At 38.3% G+C, this 17,502-nt stretch overlaps 1 protein-coding gene and 1 long non-coding RNA gene across 3 annotated transcripts in view; one reads left to right on the forward strand and one right to left on the reverse strand.

Moving 5' to 3' along the window:
• The window catches only part of LOC107053297, a 136,942-nt gene extending 120,916 nt beyond the window's left edge, over window positions 1-16,026 (reverse strand). Inside the window, exons 1-2 of the long non-coding RNA XR_006939074.1 lie at window positions 15,984-16,026; window positions 659-845 (exon numbers count right to left, since the gene is read on the reverse strand). This is a non-coding gene — a long non-coding RNA (uncharacterized LOC107053297). The remainder of the gene's footprint in view (window positions 1-658; window positions 846-15,983) is intronic.
• CLNK (cytokine dependent hematopoietic cell linker) overlaps window positions 1-17,502 on the forward strand; it is a 56,013-nt gene that overhangs the window by 29,281 nt on the left and 9,230 nt on the right. For both annotated transcript variants that reach the window (XM_040699481.2, XM_015285811.4), the window contains 9 exons: window positions 1,453-1,529; window positions 1,831-1,876; window positions 4,791-4,819; window positions 5,155-5,174; window positions 6,477-6,605; window positions 9,647-9,674; window positions 11,901-11,919; window positions 12,832-12,898; window positions 13,887-13,927. In XM_040699481.2, coding sequence (XP_040555415.1) covers window positions 1,453-1,529; window positions 1,831-1,876; window positions 4,791-4,819; window positions 5,155-5,174; window positions 6,477-6,605; window positions 9,647-9,674; window positions 11,901-11,919; window positions 12,832-12,898; window positions 13,887-13,927 — 456 coding nt within the window. The remainder of the gene's footprint in view (window positions 1-1,452; window positions 1,530-1,830; window positions 1,877-4,790; window positions 4,820-5,154; window positions 5,175-6,476; window positions 6,606-9,646; window positions 9,675-11,900; window positions 11,920-12,831; window positions 12,899-13,886; window positions 13,928-17,502) is intronic.

Here is a 17,502-nt window from a genome sequence, read left to right on the forward strand (position 1 = left end):
CTAGAGTTCACAGATTACAAAGATCTCATATTATTCTAAAATCTCTGTCATTTTAAATGAGGAAGAATGGAAAGCAGAAGCCAGAAATATCTGAACACACAGGATTAATATATACACATGAAAGTTCTCTCCAGTTCACATCAAACACTGTTAAGATTTTCCACTGATTTTTGTGGGAGTGTATTTGATCATAAAAATCACAGAACCATTAAGGTTGAAAGATGTCTAAGATCATCTAGTCCAACTATGAACCCATCTCCGCCATGTCCTACCTAACCACAGCCCTCAGTGTCACTTCTCCACATTTCTTGAACACCTCCTCCAGGGACATTGACTCTACTACCTCCCTGGGCAGCCTGTGCCAATGCCTCACCACGTTTTCTGAAAGGAATTTTTCTCTAAAATCCAACCCAAATCTCCCCAGGTGGAACTTCAGGCCATTACCTCTCATGCTATTGCTGTTATCTGGGAGAAGAGGCCATTTCCAACCTCACCATAACCTTCTTTCAGGGAGTTGCAGAGAGCTGTAAGGTCTTCCAGGTAAAATTAAAAAAATTTAAAAAAAAAAGGGAAAAAAAAGAAAAAACACCCACACCCCAGTTCCCCACTACCACAGTCAAATCTCTTGCATTTGGGGAAATCACAGGAGTAAACATACCTAGAGTGCAGGGGATGAGCCTCACATCATGGTGTCTCCCCTGCCAAGCAAGTATGATGTCTGACTTGATCACAGACATTCTGAAGAACCAGATACTCTATGTAATGTACAAAGACTCTTTATCTTGGTTAGTAGAAAAGACTTTCAGTCCATAAGCAGCATCTTCTATTGTTTTTGTAAGACTGTTCTGAAAAAAAAGAAACCAAATTAAACAAAATGCTGTTTTTTAAATGTGCATTATGCCCAGTAACTATGATGTGATACAAGTGTGAGGAAAGGTTTTGAAACGTACTTCAAAAGGGCAAAATTCCATATACCATCCCATTTTGCCCTCTTTCCTAGAAAAATAAAAGTGTCTTTGAGATACAAAGCTAATGACTTGAGAACACATGCCAATTCACGCTTCATATATTTCTTTTAGTGGGCCACGAGTGCAGTACTTATTAAAAGCTAAAGTAAAATTAAAAGTTCTCTTCATCTCTCACTAAAACCCAGAAATTCATTCAAGACAATGAGCAAATTCACAGATTCGCTCACTTAACTGTACTTTAACTGTGTACCAGCTAACAAATATTTATTTTATTTTATTTTTTTTTTTACCACTGTGTGGTAGGTGATCAATACCACTACTAAAGTAACATGGAAGATCAGGAAAGGCAAAATGAAAATGCTATAAAAACAGCAATGCCTGACATCAAAACCATGTTCTAAACATTAGAAGTTCTTCACCTTGAAAGACAGCATCTTTCAAAAGACTGAATTACTCAAGATTGCTTTTTCTTTCTCTTTTACAGATAAGCATTGTCTGAGGCCTTCAGGTACCACACACATGAGCAGTCAGCACCCACCTCAGCCCCCTCAGTACTTGCCTGTGAGTAAAGACCTTAAGTTCTGCCTGTAAATGCGTTCCCTCTTATTCTGTAATATCACATAAAGCTACAAGTGGTCCAGTTGAAGTCTTAGCCATGAACAATTTGATTTTTGCAAGGTCACGTAAGATCCTGTTTTGCTATACAACAATGTCCCCTCAGCTCACCTTCCTTTGTTGATGCCTGAGGTCAAGAATGGATCTACAAACTATTTGCGGCATCTCAGATAACAGCGCTGTTTTTACTAGCTACAGTTTCAAGTATGGTGCCTAACATCACATCTTTATTTGATTTTATTAACAGAAACATACATCTGCTCTAGAAGCGAGGAACATGTCAAACGTCAAAGGTATAATTAAAAAATATATCTGGTTTTGCAATCAGAAAACAGTGCTTCCATATTTAGCTTTGATACATAAGCAGACATTGCAGATGATAGAAAAGACTTTGTTTAATTGCTTAAAAAAGTAGATATATTTTAATCCATAACCTGCATTTCTCAGTAGAAATGTACGAAGGCTGTTTCAAAAATAATGCCTCCTGTTTTATTATAATAGCCCACAGCATCAGATGCAGATGTTGGTGGAAAGGCAGTAGAGGCTGGGCCTTCCCACCAGTATTCCATTACATTTTGTTGCCATGTGACAGATGGCAGCAAAGGGAGGGCCAGTCAGACAAAACGGCATCTGACATGGAAATGTGTATGAAGCAAAGGTGTATCACTGAACTCCTCCACACAGAAGAAAATGGCACTCATTGACATTCCTCAATGCTTGCTGAATGTTTATGAAGAGCAAACAGTGGATGTGTGCACAGTGAGGCGGTGGGTGGTACGTTCCAGGAGTCATGACAGCAGCAGTGGGTCACCTCTGATGCTGCATGGCATACAGGCTCTTGTTCATTGCTAGCAAAAATGTATAGCTAATGGAAGTGTGTTGCAAAATAGTATTCTGTAACTGAGGATTTGCTCCATCAATTAGTGTTGAGCTCTTTGTATCTGATGTCATTTCCACAGAAATAAACAGGAGGCATAACTTTCAGAGCAGCCAACATATTTACAAAAGCTATTTGACAATATTCTTCTATTGAGAATACATTAAACCTATAGTATTACCTGGCACATATTTGCTTCTCCACTGCTTTGCCATTAACTTTAAATTAGCTCCAAATTTCTTTATTTTTGAATCGTAAATATACCTTTCACTTTTGTTTCTTGTGGTTGAATTGCATACAAGCTTCTGTCTGATTCTTAGGAATTTAATGAGGTCTCCAACAATTAAATTCTTTACAATTTTAATCAAGAATAAGTTTCTATTAAAAGTATATTTCTAAACACTTTATTTCTATACATTTTTTCTACATTTTTGGTATACTTAAGATATAGCAACATATCACAGTGTCAACAACTGAAGGATTAGATATTCAATTCACCTTGAAAGGGAATTAGGGTTTTTCACTTATTTCAAATCTTTGAACCACATCCAAAGCATGGCCAGAAAGAATGCAATTACCAACCCAGGAAACTATGATCACCATATTCGTTATAAATTTTCAGACATCTGACAAGCCAGGAAAGTAATGCAAAGAATCCCATCCAATATATGGTGGGGCTTTTTTTTCCCCCTTTTATTCCATAATGTAACTCAAAGGATTGAACCAAATAATTCCCACTTATTATAAGAAGAACTTAAGCAGTATAAAGTCCACAAAATGAAAAACTGAATCTTGTGAACAAATACTGACATAGTTTGTACAAAAGCTGAAATAAGAGAAATATCAAGCAGGCCAGCTTCAAAATCTGCAGAAATGAATGATATAGGTCCCTCTGACAGCTGGCCAGCTTTGATAAAGCCCCACATTCCACAATGAATTGAAATTGCTTTCATGTGTTTGTCTGCCTGCACAAGGTGTGTGCTGACATCGAGAGAGATGAAGTAAGGTAACTTAGAGGTAACTTGAACTCTGCAATTTGAGGATGAAACCTACGCATATTTGAGTAATTCCTGAGCCTGAGCCTGTGGGGTAATCTATTATTTTTAAATAACTACTCTGTTATTAAATATCCTAACATTTACTCTCATACAAAGTGCTATTAAGTGGCTTTGCCACCAGATGGCATAAACAACACAAAATCTTTTTTTTCAACAGCTATTTTTTTCAAATTGCTAGATATTTAAGGTGCCATTATTTTAATCCAGAGCAATTTGCTATGGCTTACCCGAGGGAGAACCCAGGCTCTACTTCACCATCTTTCACAGTACTTAGGATATCTGTACATAAAACCTCTGAAAATATTTAACAAACCAAACTCTACTGCAAATAGAGTAAAAATCTTATCTATACTGTTTTTTTTTTTTTTTAACTAGGATGTCTTAAACGCATTTAAAAATCAGTTCAATTATGGTAAACTTGGAAAGAGCAACAACAACAGAAAACATAGATTTATTTTTATCAAAACAGGCAAAAAATAGCTTAATTAGCACACATATAAAGTCTCAGAACAATACTAAACTTCACAAAATATCTGAATAAATATCAGCTTCAAATATGTCACGTTGAAAGCCAGGGACAAAACCAAACTTCATGCAGTTTTATCAAGTAGCGTGAAGATTATTTTATTTGCACTACTTTATATTTTAAGTTGCGGTAATCAAACATATTTGTTTTTTCCTGCTTTAACTTCAGGTAATTTTGAGTTATGTCCCTTAGGAAACGAATGTTTGTGATTTAGAAAGATCTACCTGGCTGCAGTACAAGATTCCCAATATTTCCAGGACTGCCACAATTATCTAATTATACACAGTCTAGTATTTAACCAGAGAGACGTAGAAACTGTTAGAAGGAGATGGAAATGCAATTTAAAATTATCTGTGAATCCACCCTTAGAAAAGATGAAATAAAATACAGAACGAAACTCACCGCACCTACATTAAATTTCACCCAGAGACCAGTCTGGCCAACACAAAACATGCACTCATTCCTATCTCCAGCGGCCTCAGCCTTCACTCCCACAGACAACAATCTCTCACTGAACCACTGAAGCTTCCAGCCCCTGCAAATAGGTTGACATTAATTAATGCTAACCCCACTAGGAAGCAAGAAAAATGGTGGAGATGTGGATGTGTCAGCTGGATAAACATGGTAGCAATGAGCTGGTGGGTGGGGGTGGGCTGCCAATAATAACAATACTGGGATAAAGCTATACCTTTACCTGTGGATTATATGGACAGTACTCAATTAACAATTATTAATAATTATCTTAGGAGAAGGAGTGAAAAAATACGGACTCCAGGTAAGCAGAGTCTCTCATCAATTACATTCACACAGGCTATTACTCTGTTAAATATATTTGTAAAAAGCACACTCCAGTTCTGCTAGCACTGACTAAAGGATGAGAAGTCTGCAGGCCTGCATTACCTCACTAATTTGAATTCATGGTTTACAATGGCATCTTTTACTCTTCAATGATTTTAAAGAGGCATATTTAAATCTACGTTGTATGCTGTGGAATACATAAAACTTTGCCTGTTGACACAGATATGCCTGTTTAATCTGAACTACTTATATTTCTGCTGGTAAAACAAGGGAGAAAAACTCAAACATATTTTTGTTTTCTTTCTTTTCTAGAAACCCTTGCCTCCCCCACGGTAAGATCAGTTCAGAAATAGCTTTCATGCTTTTCCCAACATAGGAACTCCAGAAATCTGGAATTGGGTTCAATCCAGCCACAAATTGTTGGGGGGCAGGGACAGGGGGTCTCTTCATTTATATAATTTCCTCATGTTCTACTCACAATACAATATCATCTCTGCTGTCTTTTAAATCTTTCTGCTTTTTTTTTTAAATAAGTTTAAATCATGTTGATAGAAATCAACTGCAGTCATTTACTCCCACAGAAGATGGATTGAACTCTATTCCATGAATATGTATGAACAAATTTTTCTATCATATGTTAACAAAAAAAGTAAACTTTTTTATGTTTTTTTCATTCTCAAACAATTACAGTTGGTACAAATAAAATAATTTTGAAAGGTAATCCCAAACTGCCAGGATTATTCCTCAATGATTATATTGAATGCAGTAAGAGATGTAAGCAGGTTTAAAATATGATCAGAACTATAGAACATTCCAGTTCTGGGGCCCCCAACACAAGAATGACATAGAGGTATCGGAGTAGGTCCAGAGGAGGACCACGAAGATGATGAGAGGGCTGGAGCACCTCCCCTACGAGGACAGACTCAGAGTTGGGGCTCCTCAGCCTGGAGAGGAGAAGGCTTTAGGGGAACCTTATAGCAGCCTTCCAGTACCTGAAGGGGCCTACAGGAAAGCAGGGGAGGGATTTTTTTATAGGGGCATATAGTGAAAGGACAAGAGAAAATGGCTTTAAACTGGAAGGGGGTAGATTTAGCCTAGGTATCAAGAAGAAATTCTTTACTAGGAGGGTGGTGAGACACTGGAACACTTCATCCAGAGAGGCTGTGGATGCTTCCACCCTGGACATGTTAAAGGCTAGGCTGGATGGGGCTTTGAGCGACCTGGTCTAGAGGTAGGTGTTCCTGCCTATAGCAGGGGGGTTGATCTTAAAGGTCCCTTCCAACTCAAACCATTCTATGAGTCTATATTATTACACAAATAAGCCACAGGGCATTCCCCAGCTGGGCCTTACCCACTCAGAGATATCAGCATTGGAAAGCTGGCATATACTGGAGAAGAGCATGAAAGCAGTGCTAAGTGGCATGGAACACAGTACAGCACATTCTTGCAAACATAGAATATTATCCAAACTTATTATTCGTATTGAATCCTGGACCTGAGCTAAGCTCAGCACAAGTACATTGAAATACACTTGGAAAATTCCAATTTCTTCCCTTCTGAGCTCGCACTTACAGCAATCTTTGCACCTCCTTCATTCCCTAAAAGTTCTTCCAATTCTCTTTTGGCTCTTTCAGGCCTCTGAAGACACTGCCAAAACAGTATCATCCACTTCCTCCAGAGCCGAAGATAAGCAGCCACGTCCTCCACACCAGGGAAACACCCAGCCAGTCTCATATTTTTCCAGTATCAGCAAAGCCCACAAGGTACTGCTACATTTCTTCATGCTGATTTCCTGAGAATCAAAACACTCTCCCTGGCAAAGCCACCATACTTCTCCATCACGCTTCTGCTTATACTTAAGGAAATAGCTGTTGATTCTTTAGACAGCTGTGAATAATCAAGAGAAGTGGTATTTAACATAATCTGATACCACATTTTTTAAAGAAAAAACTGCCAAAATAATGGTAAAGAGGTAAAGGAGCGGAAAAGTAGGTGGAACTCTCATGAACACTCTGTTTAAGGCCCTACTTTTTTTTTTCTTTTTTCCCCTCCCACTGATACTTAGAGGTTTGGCAATCACTGCTAAGTAAAAGTAATTGCATTTGCTCAGCACAGCTGGTGATGGAAAGCCAAGTATGGGGAAATACCTTGACTGTACCAGAGAGATACAGAAACACCTTCATATCCCAAGGATATTGCATTCAGCACAAGAGAAATCTGTAGCCAGAAATCTTGCTCCAGTCATCACATCAATCCTTTACATCAGAATCCCCCCAGCTTCTCCTACGTCATACAACACACATGCTCATACAGCACTTGGAGATCATGGATAGAGGCTGAGTCCAGCAGTTGTGTTCCGCTGAACACAGAGCCAATCTCATAACTTGACATACACATGCTACTATTTTCATATAATATATTGAGCTACATGAAGATGAATGCATGCTGCTCACTGCCCTCTAGCCAGATACATGTGCACTCCCATGTGACCAAAATACATACGCATAAATGAGGCAGGTGATGGACATGCTGAGAACAGCACTGATATACATCCAGGGCAGCCAGGTATAATGCACAGCCTCTCTGAAAACCTACTGCAGAAAGAAATTTGGGCACAACTGAGCCGTGTCAGTTCTACCCAACCTTCTGCAAATACCTTCAATTTCAGTTCATTGAGTTGGAATTTTGCTTCATTTTTACAAAGGTCACCAGAGTCCAAATCCTATAGTATAAATCCCGTGAGGAAAGGGGGGGGGAAAAAGAAAGTAGCTTACAAATCAATGAAGAAATCTACTTCAAGTATATACTTAAGGACCTAGCTCTGAGTACGCTTTATCTTTCCTGAATGGCACTTAAATTCTTTCATGGATTAGGTTAAAGCTGTTGGTTGTTAAGACATTTTATTAATATGAAGTAGCTTCATATTCAGATGTGTGACCTGACCTATAGCTGAGAAGTTTGAAATCCCATGGCTGATCCTCCCCTTGGTAGGGCAGCACATAAATTGAACGCTGTGAGAACTATTACAGACTGTGCTTGCCAGCAGTCATCAGTATGCAAAGCACTTGGATTCAAAAGGTCCTATTAAAAAGCCAAATTCTTTAATATAACAAGTAATTTCTTACTCTAGAAGTGAAAGGAGGCAGAAAAAAAAAATCACAACTACAAGATTCCACATTGCAGTTATAAATGCCAAAATTTTTCTAATGCATATATATGTAAATTGTAACAGATTTTTCAATCACAGGAGTAGGAAAGGAATAGCAAAGACTAAGACCACACATGATCTGGGAAGGGACACATTTCCCACACAGGCACTTCACTCGAAATACTTGTCACCCCTCACCAATTCAGTCACAACTCGGTAGGGAGAAAACATACATACGGACTGCACTATGGAGGAGTGCAGCACCAGTATCTGCAAGGCTATAAGCAAAGCTATCAAACTGCAGGCAGGATTGAGGAGTGCATATTCTGTTTCCCAGCGAGACTTGGAAGGTTTATAAAATCATACACATCATTATTTATACACTCTTAAAAACATCTTCATAAAAATACAGGCATGTGCAGGATGCTGAAATGTATTTGGAAGGTTTGGCGAGAATTAAACTTCTACATGCCTAGGGTAGATGGGCCATAAAAGTGGAGTGTCCCCTCATGGAGGAGTCCTGCCCTGCAAGAAAATCTTCCTTATCTCTTAACTTTACTAGGCACCCAACATTCTAAGTACAGTCTTCTGCTTGTCATATAATGACCTCAGAGACCAAGCTAACAAATCACACGTTAACACAAAAGCATCTATCCAAATCAGAAACACGTTCTCTCCTTTCTCCTACCCTTGCTGGAATGTTCCTCCAACAGATCCCATATCTCTTGCTTTTTTAACCCTCCATGCTTATGCATTCAGCACACGTAAAAGGAAGACATTCCTTCTCACTGAAGAAGCCTTGAAACATAGCTCCCAGGGTTTTTTTTATATACTTTCTTCCTTTTGCATTCTCTTTGAATTATTTAGTAAATTGTTGAATTTTCAGGAACCTGGAGCCTTCAGAAAATTACCAGGTGCTTATCCATATCTTATGTTTCTAAAAAGCTTCTAAAATCTAGACCTCAATCTCTTTCATTATACACTCTATACGTGTTCATCAAACCTAGGACATCCAATAAAATAGGTCAGATTTGATACACTGTCCCTTTTGAGGGGCAGAATATTTTCTGGTGATCCCCTCTCAGGAGGGAAAGGTATTCTTGTTGACCAAGCATTTCAGAAGACAGCATAAAAATACATAACTACCAACTTAATTTGGAACCAGAAGGAGCATTCCCCACTTCTCTTTACAAGCTTGCATCTTGAGTTCCTGGTTTGCATCTCCTTTTATCTACACTTTTTATTCTGCCGCTGTCCATGTTTCATTTTTGAAAATCTTCAGTCTTCAAAAAAAAAAAAAACTCTGCTTCTACCTAACTTTAAAGTTTGTAATATTACTTTTAGAATAAGATGAAGGGTACAGAATAAAGCTTATAACTGTTCAAATCTCTTCTCTCCTCTCAGAATAAATCCTAAATGGGACTTTTCTCATTTGCCATAATTAATACTGTGGATGCCGTTCCTTTCTATGGAAGTCCATAACCTTTTCCTGCAAATAATTTATGTCAAAAAATAACCAGCCTCTGAATTTCTATAGCACTAATAAAATGCCAAGGGCCGTTAATTTCCAGGAATAATGCAACTAAAGTATTTAAGTCCTCAGTCATTTTTATTTTATGATAATGAAATCTTTGCATATAATTCTTTCTTTTCCAGGCATCTATCTTTTAGAGACCTGAGTGAAGTAAGTAATCATCTTTGTATATATTATTACGGCCTAAACCATACACTTTTAGGGGCTGCACATCTTCTGATGTAACAGTATTTCAGGCATGACTTAGCCTAGTAGGTAAAAATACCATAATAACCAAATTATTTTTGGTCGTAAATATATCTATTCTTAATGTATATAGTCCTTTCAAAACTGCTATGCTGTGAATGACAGTTAAGATCCTGAAGTTCCTTACAGAAATAAAAGCACACACACTGTTAAGCAACCTTCCCAAGTAGCCAAATAAAAGTGCATCTCATCAGTGCCAAATGCCGCAGATGTCTATGAAAGCTGTGCAGAATGGAGAGGCACTTGTGTGCTCTCTAGGCCAGTAATGTTAAAGAAGAACCTCTGGGCTCTTATTTCCAACAGGGGCTGCGAAAGCTCTCTCTCACTGCCCACACCTCTAAGCAGCCCATGGACAGAGGGCAGAAACTGAGAGGCAATGCCATGAACTCACTTAAAGGCATAATACACTTCTATAACGTTCTTTTTATCTCACAGCAAGGGAGAACAGGAAATAAAGGAATCTCTACACCAGCTAAATACAGCCATTTCCTAAAACAGATGCCGTATCACAAACCTACAAGCTAGTTTAACTTCAAAATGATTTGAATTTTAGTTCTCCACAGCCTCAATCAGAGGGCCATCCCAGAACCTCACTCCTCCCATGGTTTGAAACTCCTACGCTTTGAGAGGTTATTAAAAACATGCTTCGGTTGCAATATTGTAATTCACATTTAATGCAAAACAATATTACCAAGATAATATTTTAACACAAAAGCTTTGTCATGTCCCAGATACTGATTCATTACAGAAATCAAATAGAAAAACACTCCCAAGAACAATAAACATCTTACATCTGTAATTAATATTTCTGGCTGGGCACTATACAGCTGTGCAAATACTGCAGCTTCTAATAAGCTCATAGTTTGGCTACATCTTAAGGAGAAATACTATACATCTCATAACATGGAAAAGATACTAAAATTAGATTTGAATGGATCATCTCCCATTCATATTGCTCCTAAGATATAAATAGTTTCAGCACGATCCAGAGGAGACAAGATGCACCCTTGCCAAGTTTGGACACCAAGCTGCAGGTCAGTGTGGTTAAGAGAGGAAAAGTAGAAAAAAGGAAAACAAAACAAAAAAATAGGTTAATTATGAGGGTGCTGGAACAGGTGACCTAGAGGCAAGAAAGACTATGTTCTGGATGTCTACAAGACTGAGCTGGGAAAAGCTCTGAGCCTGACCTCATCAACCATCTTGTGCTTTGAGCAGAAGTTTGGTCTAGAGACTTACCCAGGTCCCTTCCAACCTGAATGGCACAACTAATTTCTAAGCAATGCAAAAGCATTAATGGGAAGATAAGTTTTTGGGAAGACTAAAGAAACAACACCTACAGAGACTAAATCTTTTTAGTATTTATGAATTATATTCTTGTATCAAATTAATAATCAAAATATAAATCAAAATATAAATCACATTCCCACGTGAATCAAAATACTACAGAAATACAGTGAAAACACACCAAACTCTGCTCTCTAGATACCTGTTATTCATTTCTTTGTAATATAATATGCCGTATTTAGAATCATAGAATCACCAAGGTTGGAAAAGACCCACAGGATCACCCAGTCCAACCATTTAGACTCTCCATGCAGTGATTTTTGTTCAAGGAACGTTTGGACGTTGTTTTGAGGGACATGGTTTAGTGAGAACTACTGGTGATGGGTGCATGGTTGGACTGGGTGATCCTGTTGGTCTTTTGCAACCGTGGTGATTCTACGATTTTGCATGAAGTATCTGCCACAACAGCTAAAGTAATCACACTATCAGTTAAGGACTCTGAAAAGAAATGACTGATTTTAACCTGCGGATAGTGTGTCTCCAGTCAATCAAAATCAATCTCAATTTCATACAAAAGCGATGAAGAACCATATCATCAGTTAAATTGACATGCAATAGTGATCACTGCAATAAACACTACATTCATTTATACCCCTGAACATTCATTTCTCATTGTTGCCAGTGGGCTGAGATGAGAATTTAGCCTGAATTTCTGACAAAGTGATCGGGTGTTCATCATTGAATGTCTACAGAATGTTTTAAATTGAAAAGATATTTGGGTTTGTTGTGGTAAATTCAAGTTGGCAATTAAAAGAAAAATATTTACTGTGTTATCATTTTATATAGGCATCTGGAAGAGATAAAGGTTAGTATTTAATCTTATGTTATTAATTTGTTGTCTTTTCTTTTGTATTACAAGATCGATCAAAGTATTCCATCATTAAAACTCCATCTAGGTAATCAGTAAAAGAAACTGACATATATCCTGCTATATAGGATCATACAGTCTGGCTCTATATTCAAACTAGTATTAGACATCCCATTGGTATACATCTGCTGAGAACAGAGAGATTTGGACTGACTTGTACACTTGTGGGAGTTGAGCAGAAAAAGGAATTTATCTCAACATTTGCAATCCAGGGAAGTAGGGCAACATACTTGTTCCAGGCAAATCAAATTCTTAAGGTCTCAAGGGAAAAAAAAATAATACTAGAACCTCAAAAATATGAGAGAAGGATATCCTGAAACAAACAAACAAAAAAAAAAAAACAAAACAGGCACAAATCTAATCTGCCAGTACAACATCTCTTTTCTTTCCATCTTGACTCTCACCTCCCTGTCAATGAGTTCGTAATTTCTTCTGGCAGTTCATTTTGTGAATTAAGGGCAGTTTCCCAATTTTCAGGTAGAAATAGTATTGACTGCACTGATACATTCATTATCTGTCCCACCCTACAAAAGGAATTTATAAACTCTCTATACATTTCTAGTACAGTATTCTGTTCTTTACCATTATGTTAATTATACATGATGCCAGCAAAACCTGTCATGTTCAGCATCACCATGTAAAATTTAGTACTACAGTAATGTTTCCCACTGAAATAATGAGTTGACTGATTTAAATTAAACTAATTGTAGCCTATTCCTCCACTGAACTCCTTCCCCTCATTTATGAATTTGATTAACTTAATTCTTTTTCAGAGTAGTTGCTAGATACTGCCAAAGTCACACATGAGAGGAAATAATAAAATCTTTCTCATTTCATTAATTGACACAGATAAAAGGAAGAAACTTGAATTGATTTTACAAGAACAGTGTAAAGCAAAGCACCTTCCTGAAGCCAGGTAAGAATTTCATTGTACTAGAAGCTTCAAGACCCAGAAAATTATACTTCACAACGTAATAAAAGCAGGATTATATCACTTCTTGATGCCAAGTAGTGATACAATATGTAGCTGAAAAGCAAGAGTAACCATCCTTGGGAACTGCTTTCAGGCTATGCTTGAATTTTTATCTTTATTAGCGTACTACTGTATTATATTTTTGCCTAAGTTTTCAAGAGTGTTAAACATACCATAAGAAGTAGCTCTGCCATCTCCAGCCTCAGCATTTCCACTACATTCCATTTTCTGTTTTTATATATGAAGAACATATGTGTGGCCTTCTTAAGGCCAATTACTACTCCATAGAAATCTGCCACAATTCTCCTACTTTTCTAACTGACATAAATCTTTTCTAAGTGTATTATTTTCTAAATATGTTATTCAATCTAAATCCACCACACCTCTCACAAAGCACTCAATAAAAGTATAGGCACATTTCCTGTACTTTATCCTATGATTTAATGCCCTCCTTAAGTAGACAAATGCAGCTGAACAATTAAATAGAACCTCTCATCTATCCATCTTGATGCCAATGGTACTTCTCCAAGGTAAAATAATTACCCATAGTAAATGTGACAGTACATAGGACCCCTAGTGTTGTACCAGTGGCTCTGTTACGAGGAGTTATCTGACCACTGTATTTTCCCGTTCTAAATAATACTACCACAAAACTTCATAATATAACATGAAACCCTTGGAAAGACTTGTGGGGGTCAAAAAAAGTATGTAACTTCAAAAAGTGACTGGAGAAATTAACGGAAGAGAAATCAGTCAAAAACTGTTAAATACAAAATCACCATCTAAAACCAGGAGTGTCTACACCGATGTGTTGAAGGATTAAAGGGTATTCCGGGGTAGCACAGCCGTACATTGCTCTGTGATCTTACTCTTAAACATTTGCCACTAAGAGAAATATTTTTCTGACATCCCTTTCATTGCTTTCTCCTAGCTTTCAACATACACAGAACTCCAAAAACATTTGCAGCTCAGGTAAGAACCACAGATCACTTTGAAAACTAAACCAGGAATGGACAAATGTTAATCATAGTTACAGTGACACATTAAGCACCAGTTCTAAGGGTCTGTGCGTGTGTGTTGTCTGCACTGGGTGTTCTCAATGCATGCAGTCACAGAATCTAGAAGGGACTTCTGCAGATCACTGAGTCCAACCCCTGCTAAAGCAGTTCCCTACAGCAGGGCTCACAGAAGGTGTCCAGAAGAGGAGACTCCACATTCTCTATGGGCAACCTATTCCAACGCTCCATCACTCTGTCAGCAAAGTTATTCCTTGGGTTAGTATGGAACTTCTCATGTTCTAGTTTCTGCACATTGCCCCTTGTTCTATAGTTGCTTGCCAATGATTATGGTCCACCCCAATTGCCTTGACTCCTACACTTCAGATATTTATCTCAGCCTTTCCCCACATGGAAGATGCTCCAGGCCTTTAATAACCCCAGAAGAGTCAGCACAAAGGGACTGATTGTTAAAAAAAAAAAAAAAAAAAAAAAAAAAAGCAAGCAGACAAAAAGCAAAACGATGGCATAATCAATAGGAACCCATAGGACTTATTTGCTTGGCTGTACTCTGTGCATGGCTCAAGTTCAGAAATGCCTAAGATGGGACCTCAGAAAAGCAATGAGACTGGGGTGAGCCACTGAAGAATGACAGGGATGGGAGCAGATGGCAAACAGCTGGGCATGCAAAGAGATATGGAGAAAGGACACTAAGCAGCACAAGCTTCTTCCCCACTCAGAGCTGGGGTCAGCTGATCAGAAGCTGCAGATGTTGAGGACATTATATGGTAGCCACTGTTGTTTTAATGACTTTGTGTAAGTGAATGCATTCATCTTTTCTTTGTGAAAACTGCTTAAGGCATAATGCAGATTCCTAGAGGGAGGGACTCACAGGTAGCACTATGGGACAGTTCTGTCAGTGTATTATGGCTAGAAATAGATGACTCACTAAGCTGCATAGCATTCTGCGAAGGAACAAACAGGCTGGGAGCCAGCAGTGATGGCTGTGCCCAGCCCCAGCGCTGGCACATCCAGTAACCATGGCAATGTCACTCCTGTCATTGTCCCCGCGTTGTCTGCAATCCTCAGAGCTGGACGTGCCCAGGAGTGGTTTCACCACTCTGCCTTGAAGATGATACTTCCCCAAACACTCTTAAAAGCAGTGTTAGCTTTTTACTGTTGTATCATATCGGATCTGTTGTGTGCCAACCTCCATCTCATCTCTACTTAAAAAAAAAAGAAAAGAAAAGAAAAAGCTTCATTTTTATTTAACCCTTTTAGCCCCAAATTTCTATTTGTTTCATCTCTCCTTGTCAACAAACTTCTGCTGCTTTAAAAAGTACTTCCACAAAGGAAGTAAATAAGGTTTAAGCAGACAACACTCACTTACAGGCTTCTGAAAAACAAAAATCCTTCATTAGCCCAACTTCATGGTAAGAATTATGTAAGCAAAAGAAAAAACTTATGATTGTGCTCAAATATTGGTCTTTTATTATTAGATTGACAACGATGTATACTGTAGATGGAGTACATATAAATAACATGACCGTCATCTTTTTGTTTTGTTTTGGGTGGGGTTTTTTTTTGTTGTTGTTGTGGTGGTTGCTGCTGTTGAATGTCATTTGAAGTGCACCTGCCAGGATCACTCATATTGTATATCAATCTTTAAAGCAAAGCTTTGAGAGTTTGTGCCCTGGGAGACCCAGGGGCTCTGGGGACTCAGGGGTGATCAGACACATCTGTGTGGGTTAACCTCCTACCATCCTTGTCAGCACTTACAGTACTTTTATACTCTCCCTCAACTGCCCCTGCAAATACCCTTTCTATCAAAAACAAACTTTCAAGCCATTCTGATAGCCTATGAGTTGCACAACCTGAATTCATGCAGTAAGTAGATAAACAGCAGTACAATGCTATAGTGATGGAAAGTACAGCAATGATAACAGGGTAGCAAAGTCCCAGGCTGCAGCAACTGAAGATAAGCCAAAATGCAGCAGCTGTGGACACAGAAACAAAAGAAAGAATCTGCTTACCTTAGAAGGCCTCAGGCAGATAGAGATCCCCAGCCAAACACCCTTGCCCCCACTGCCAACCCTTAAATGAGGTCTGGGAAGAGGTGAATCCTGGCTCCACCCCTTCCAGTCATCATGGGCATTACATGCACCTGAGCTCCCCTGGGTTGGCCCTGCCTTCCCATCAGGTGCTCAATCACTGGTTCAAACCATGACTTAGCATTTCCACCACAACCAGGATGCACATACAAGCCATATCATTTGTTCAAAGTAGGATTTACCTCAACTTCAGCTAGTGCCAGGTCAAAGACACCCACCTCCCTCAGCTTTGTGTTACAGGCTCCAGCTGCACAATGGTGGTGGCCCTGTACTGAGCTACTTCCACCTCCTGACATCTTAGTCAATCTGAGGGCACAACTCCATCTGTTCTCCTCCCCTGCACATCTACGAAAAACCTCCCTTTACCTCTGTTTCCAGCTGTTCTCAATAGTCTCTCAATGCTCTCTTCTACATACAACTGATTCTTTTTCCTAAGTGCCCTGTACCAATTTCAGCTTCAGAAACTTCTACTGTTTCTTTTGGTCATTCAGTCAGGCACCGCTCCCTTTCCCTCTGTACAACCACTGCCCCTTTGAAGCAATAGGGACAGCACAAACAAGTACCCATACCCCCCTGCTATCCTACAATTTTCTTTAAAGTCCACATTTGGAATAAAAAAAAAAATATTTTATAAATAAAATATTGACTTTATTAGATATATACAAAAACCTTATATTTTTTACCACATATAAGTACGTATTTCTCTCACACTGATATTTTTAGTTTTTATTTCTGAAAACAAATTATTACCTGCAAAAATGTAACCGTTATTCTTTAATTTCTTGGTGAGCATTGCCATCCACTTCTCATCCTACAGCTTAAAAATACACCAGAAAGAAATTGTACAGAACACATTACAAATGTAGAGCTAACCGTGAAGTCTCCTTTAAAAAATAAAGTGTGCGGGGACAGTCACCAAAATTGAAATGTGAATACAAATGACAGATTCAAGATTTAATAAAACTAACAGCAGCGTATTAGCACTTTAACAACTCAATCTGATCACAGAAAGAAAATGCAGACGCTTGGCTCCAAACCCTTTACACAATTGGCTCAGCGATTTCATTTCTGAGCAGATCGATTGCCCACTGAATGTGAATCAATATGTAAAAAACATTGGTTTTTTCTTACTGACATCAGTGGGCATTGTTTACAGCCTTAGAAACAAATATAATGGTGCTGTAAACCAGAACATGGTACGTACAACACAAAAACATGAAACAATTACAATTATTATTCTTCTGTATGAAAAAGTTTTTGAACTTCCTTCTTATGCCATCATATTTTATGTATAGGTAGAATAACAATATACTGATAAAAAATGAACAATAAATAAGAATGCCATTTTGGCAAGCAGTGCTATCTCTTATGATACAAACCAGAAGGAAAAGATGGAAGCTGTCAATTATCACATTCTTCTCATTTACGACAGTCATTAAGT

This window comes from Gallus gallus, chromosome 4, assembly GCF_016699485.2.
Source record: "Gallus gallus isolate bGalGal1 chromosome 4, bGalGal1.mat.broiler.GRCg7b, whole genome shotgun sequence".
Classification (NCBI taxonomy): domain Eukaryota; kingdom Metazoa; phylum Chordata; class Aves; order Galliformes; family Phasianidae; genus Gallus; species Gallus gallus.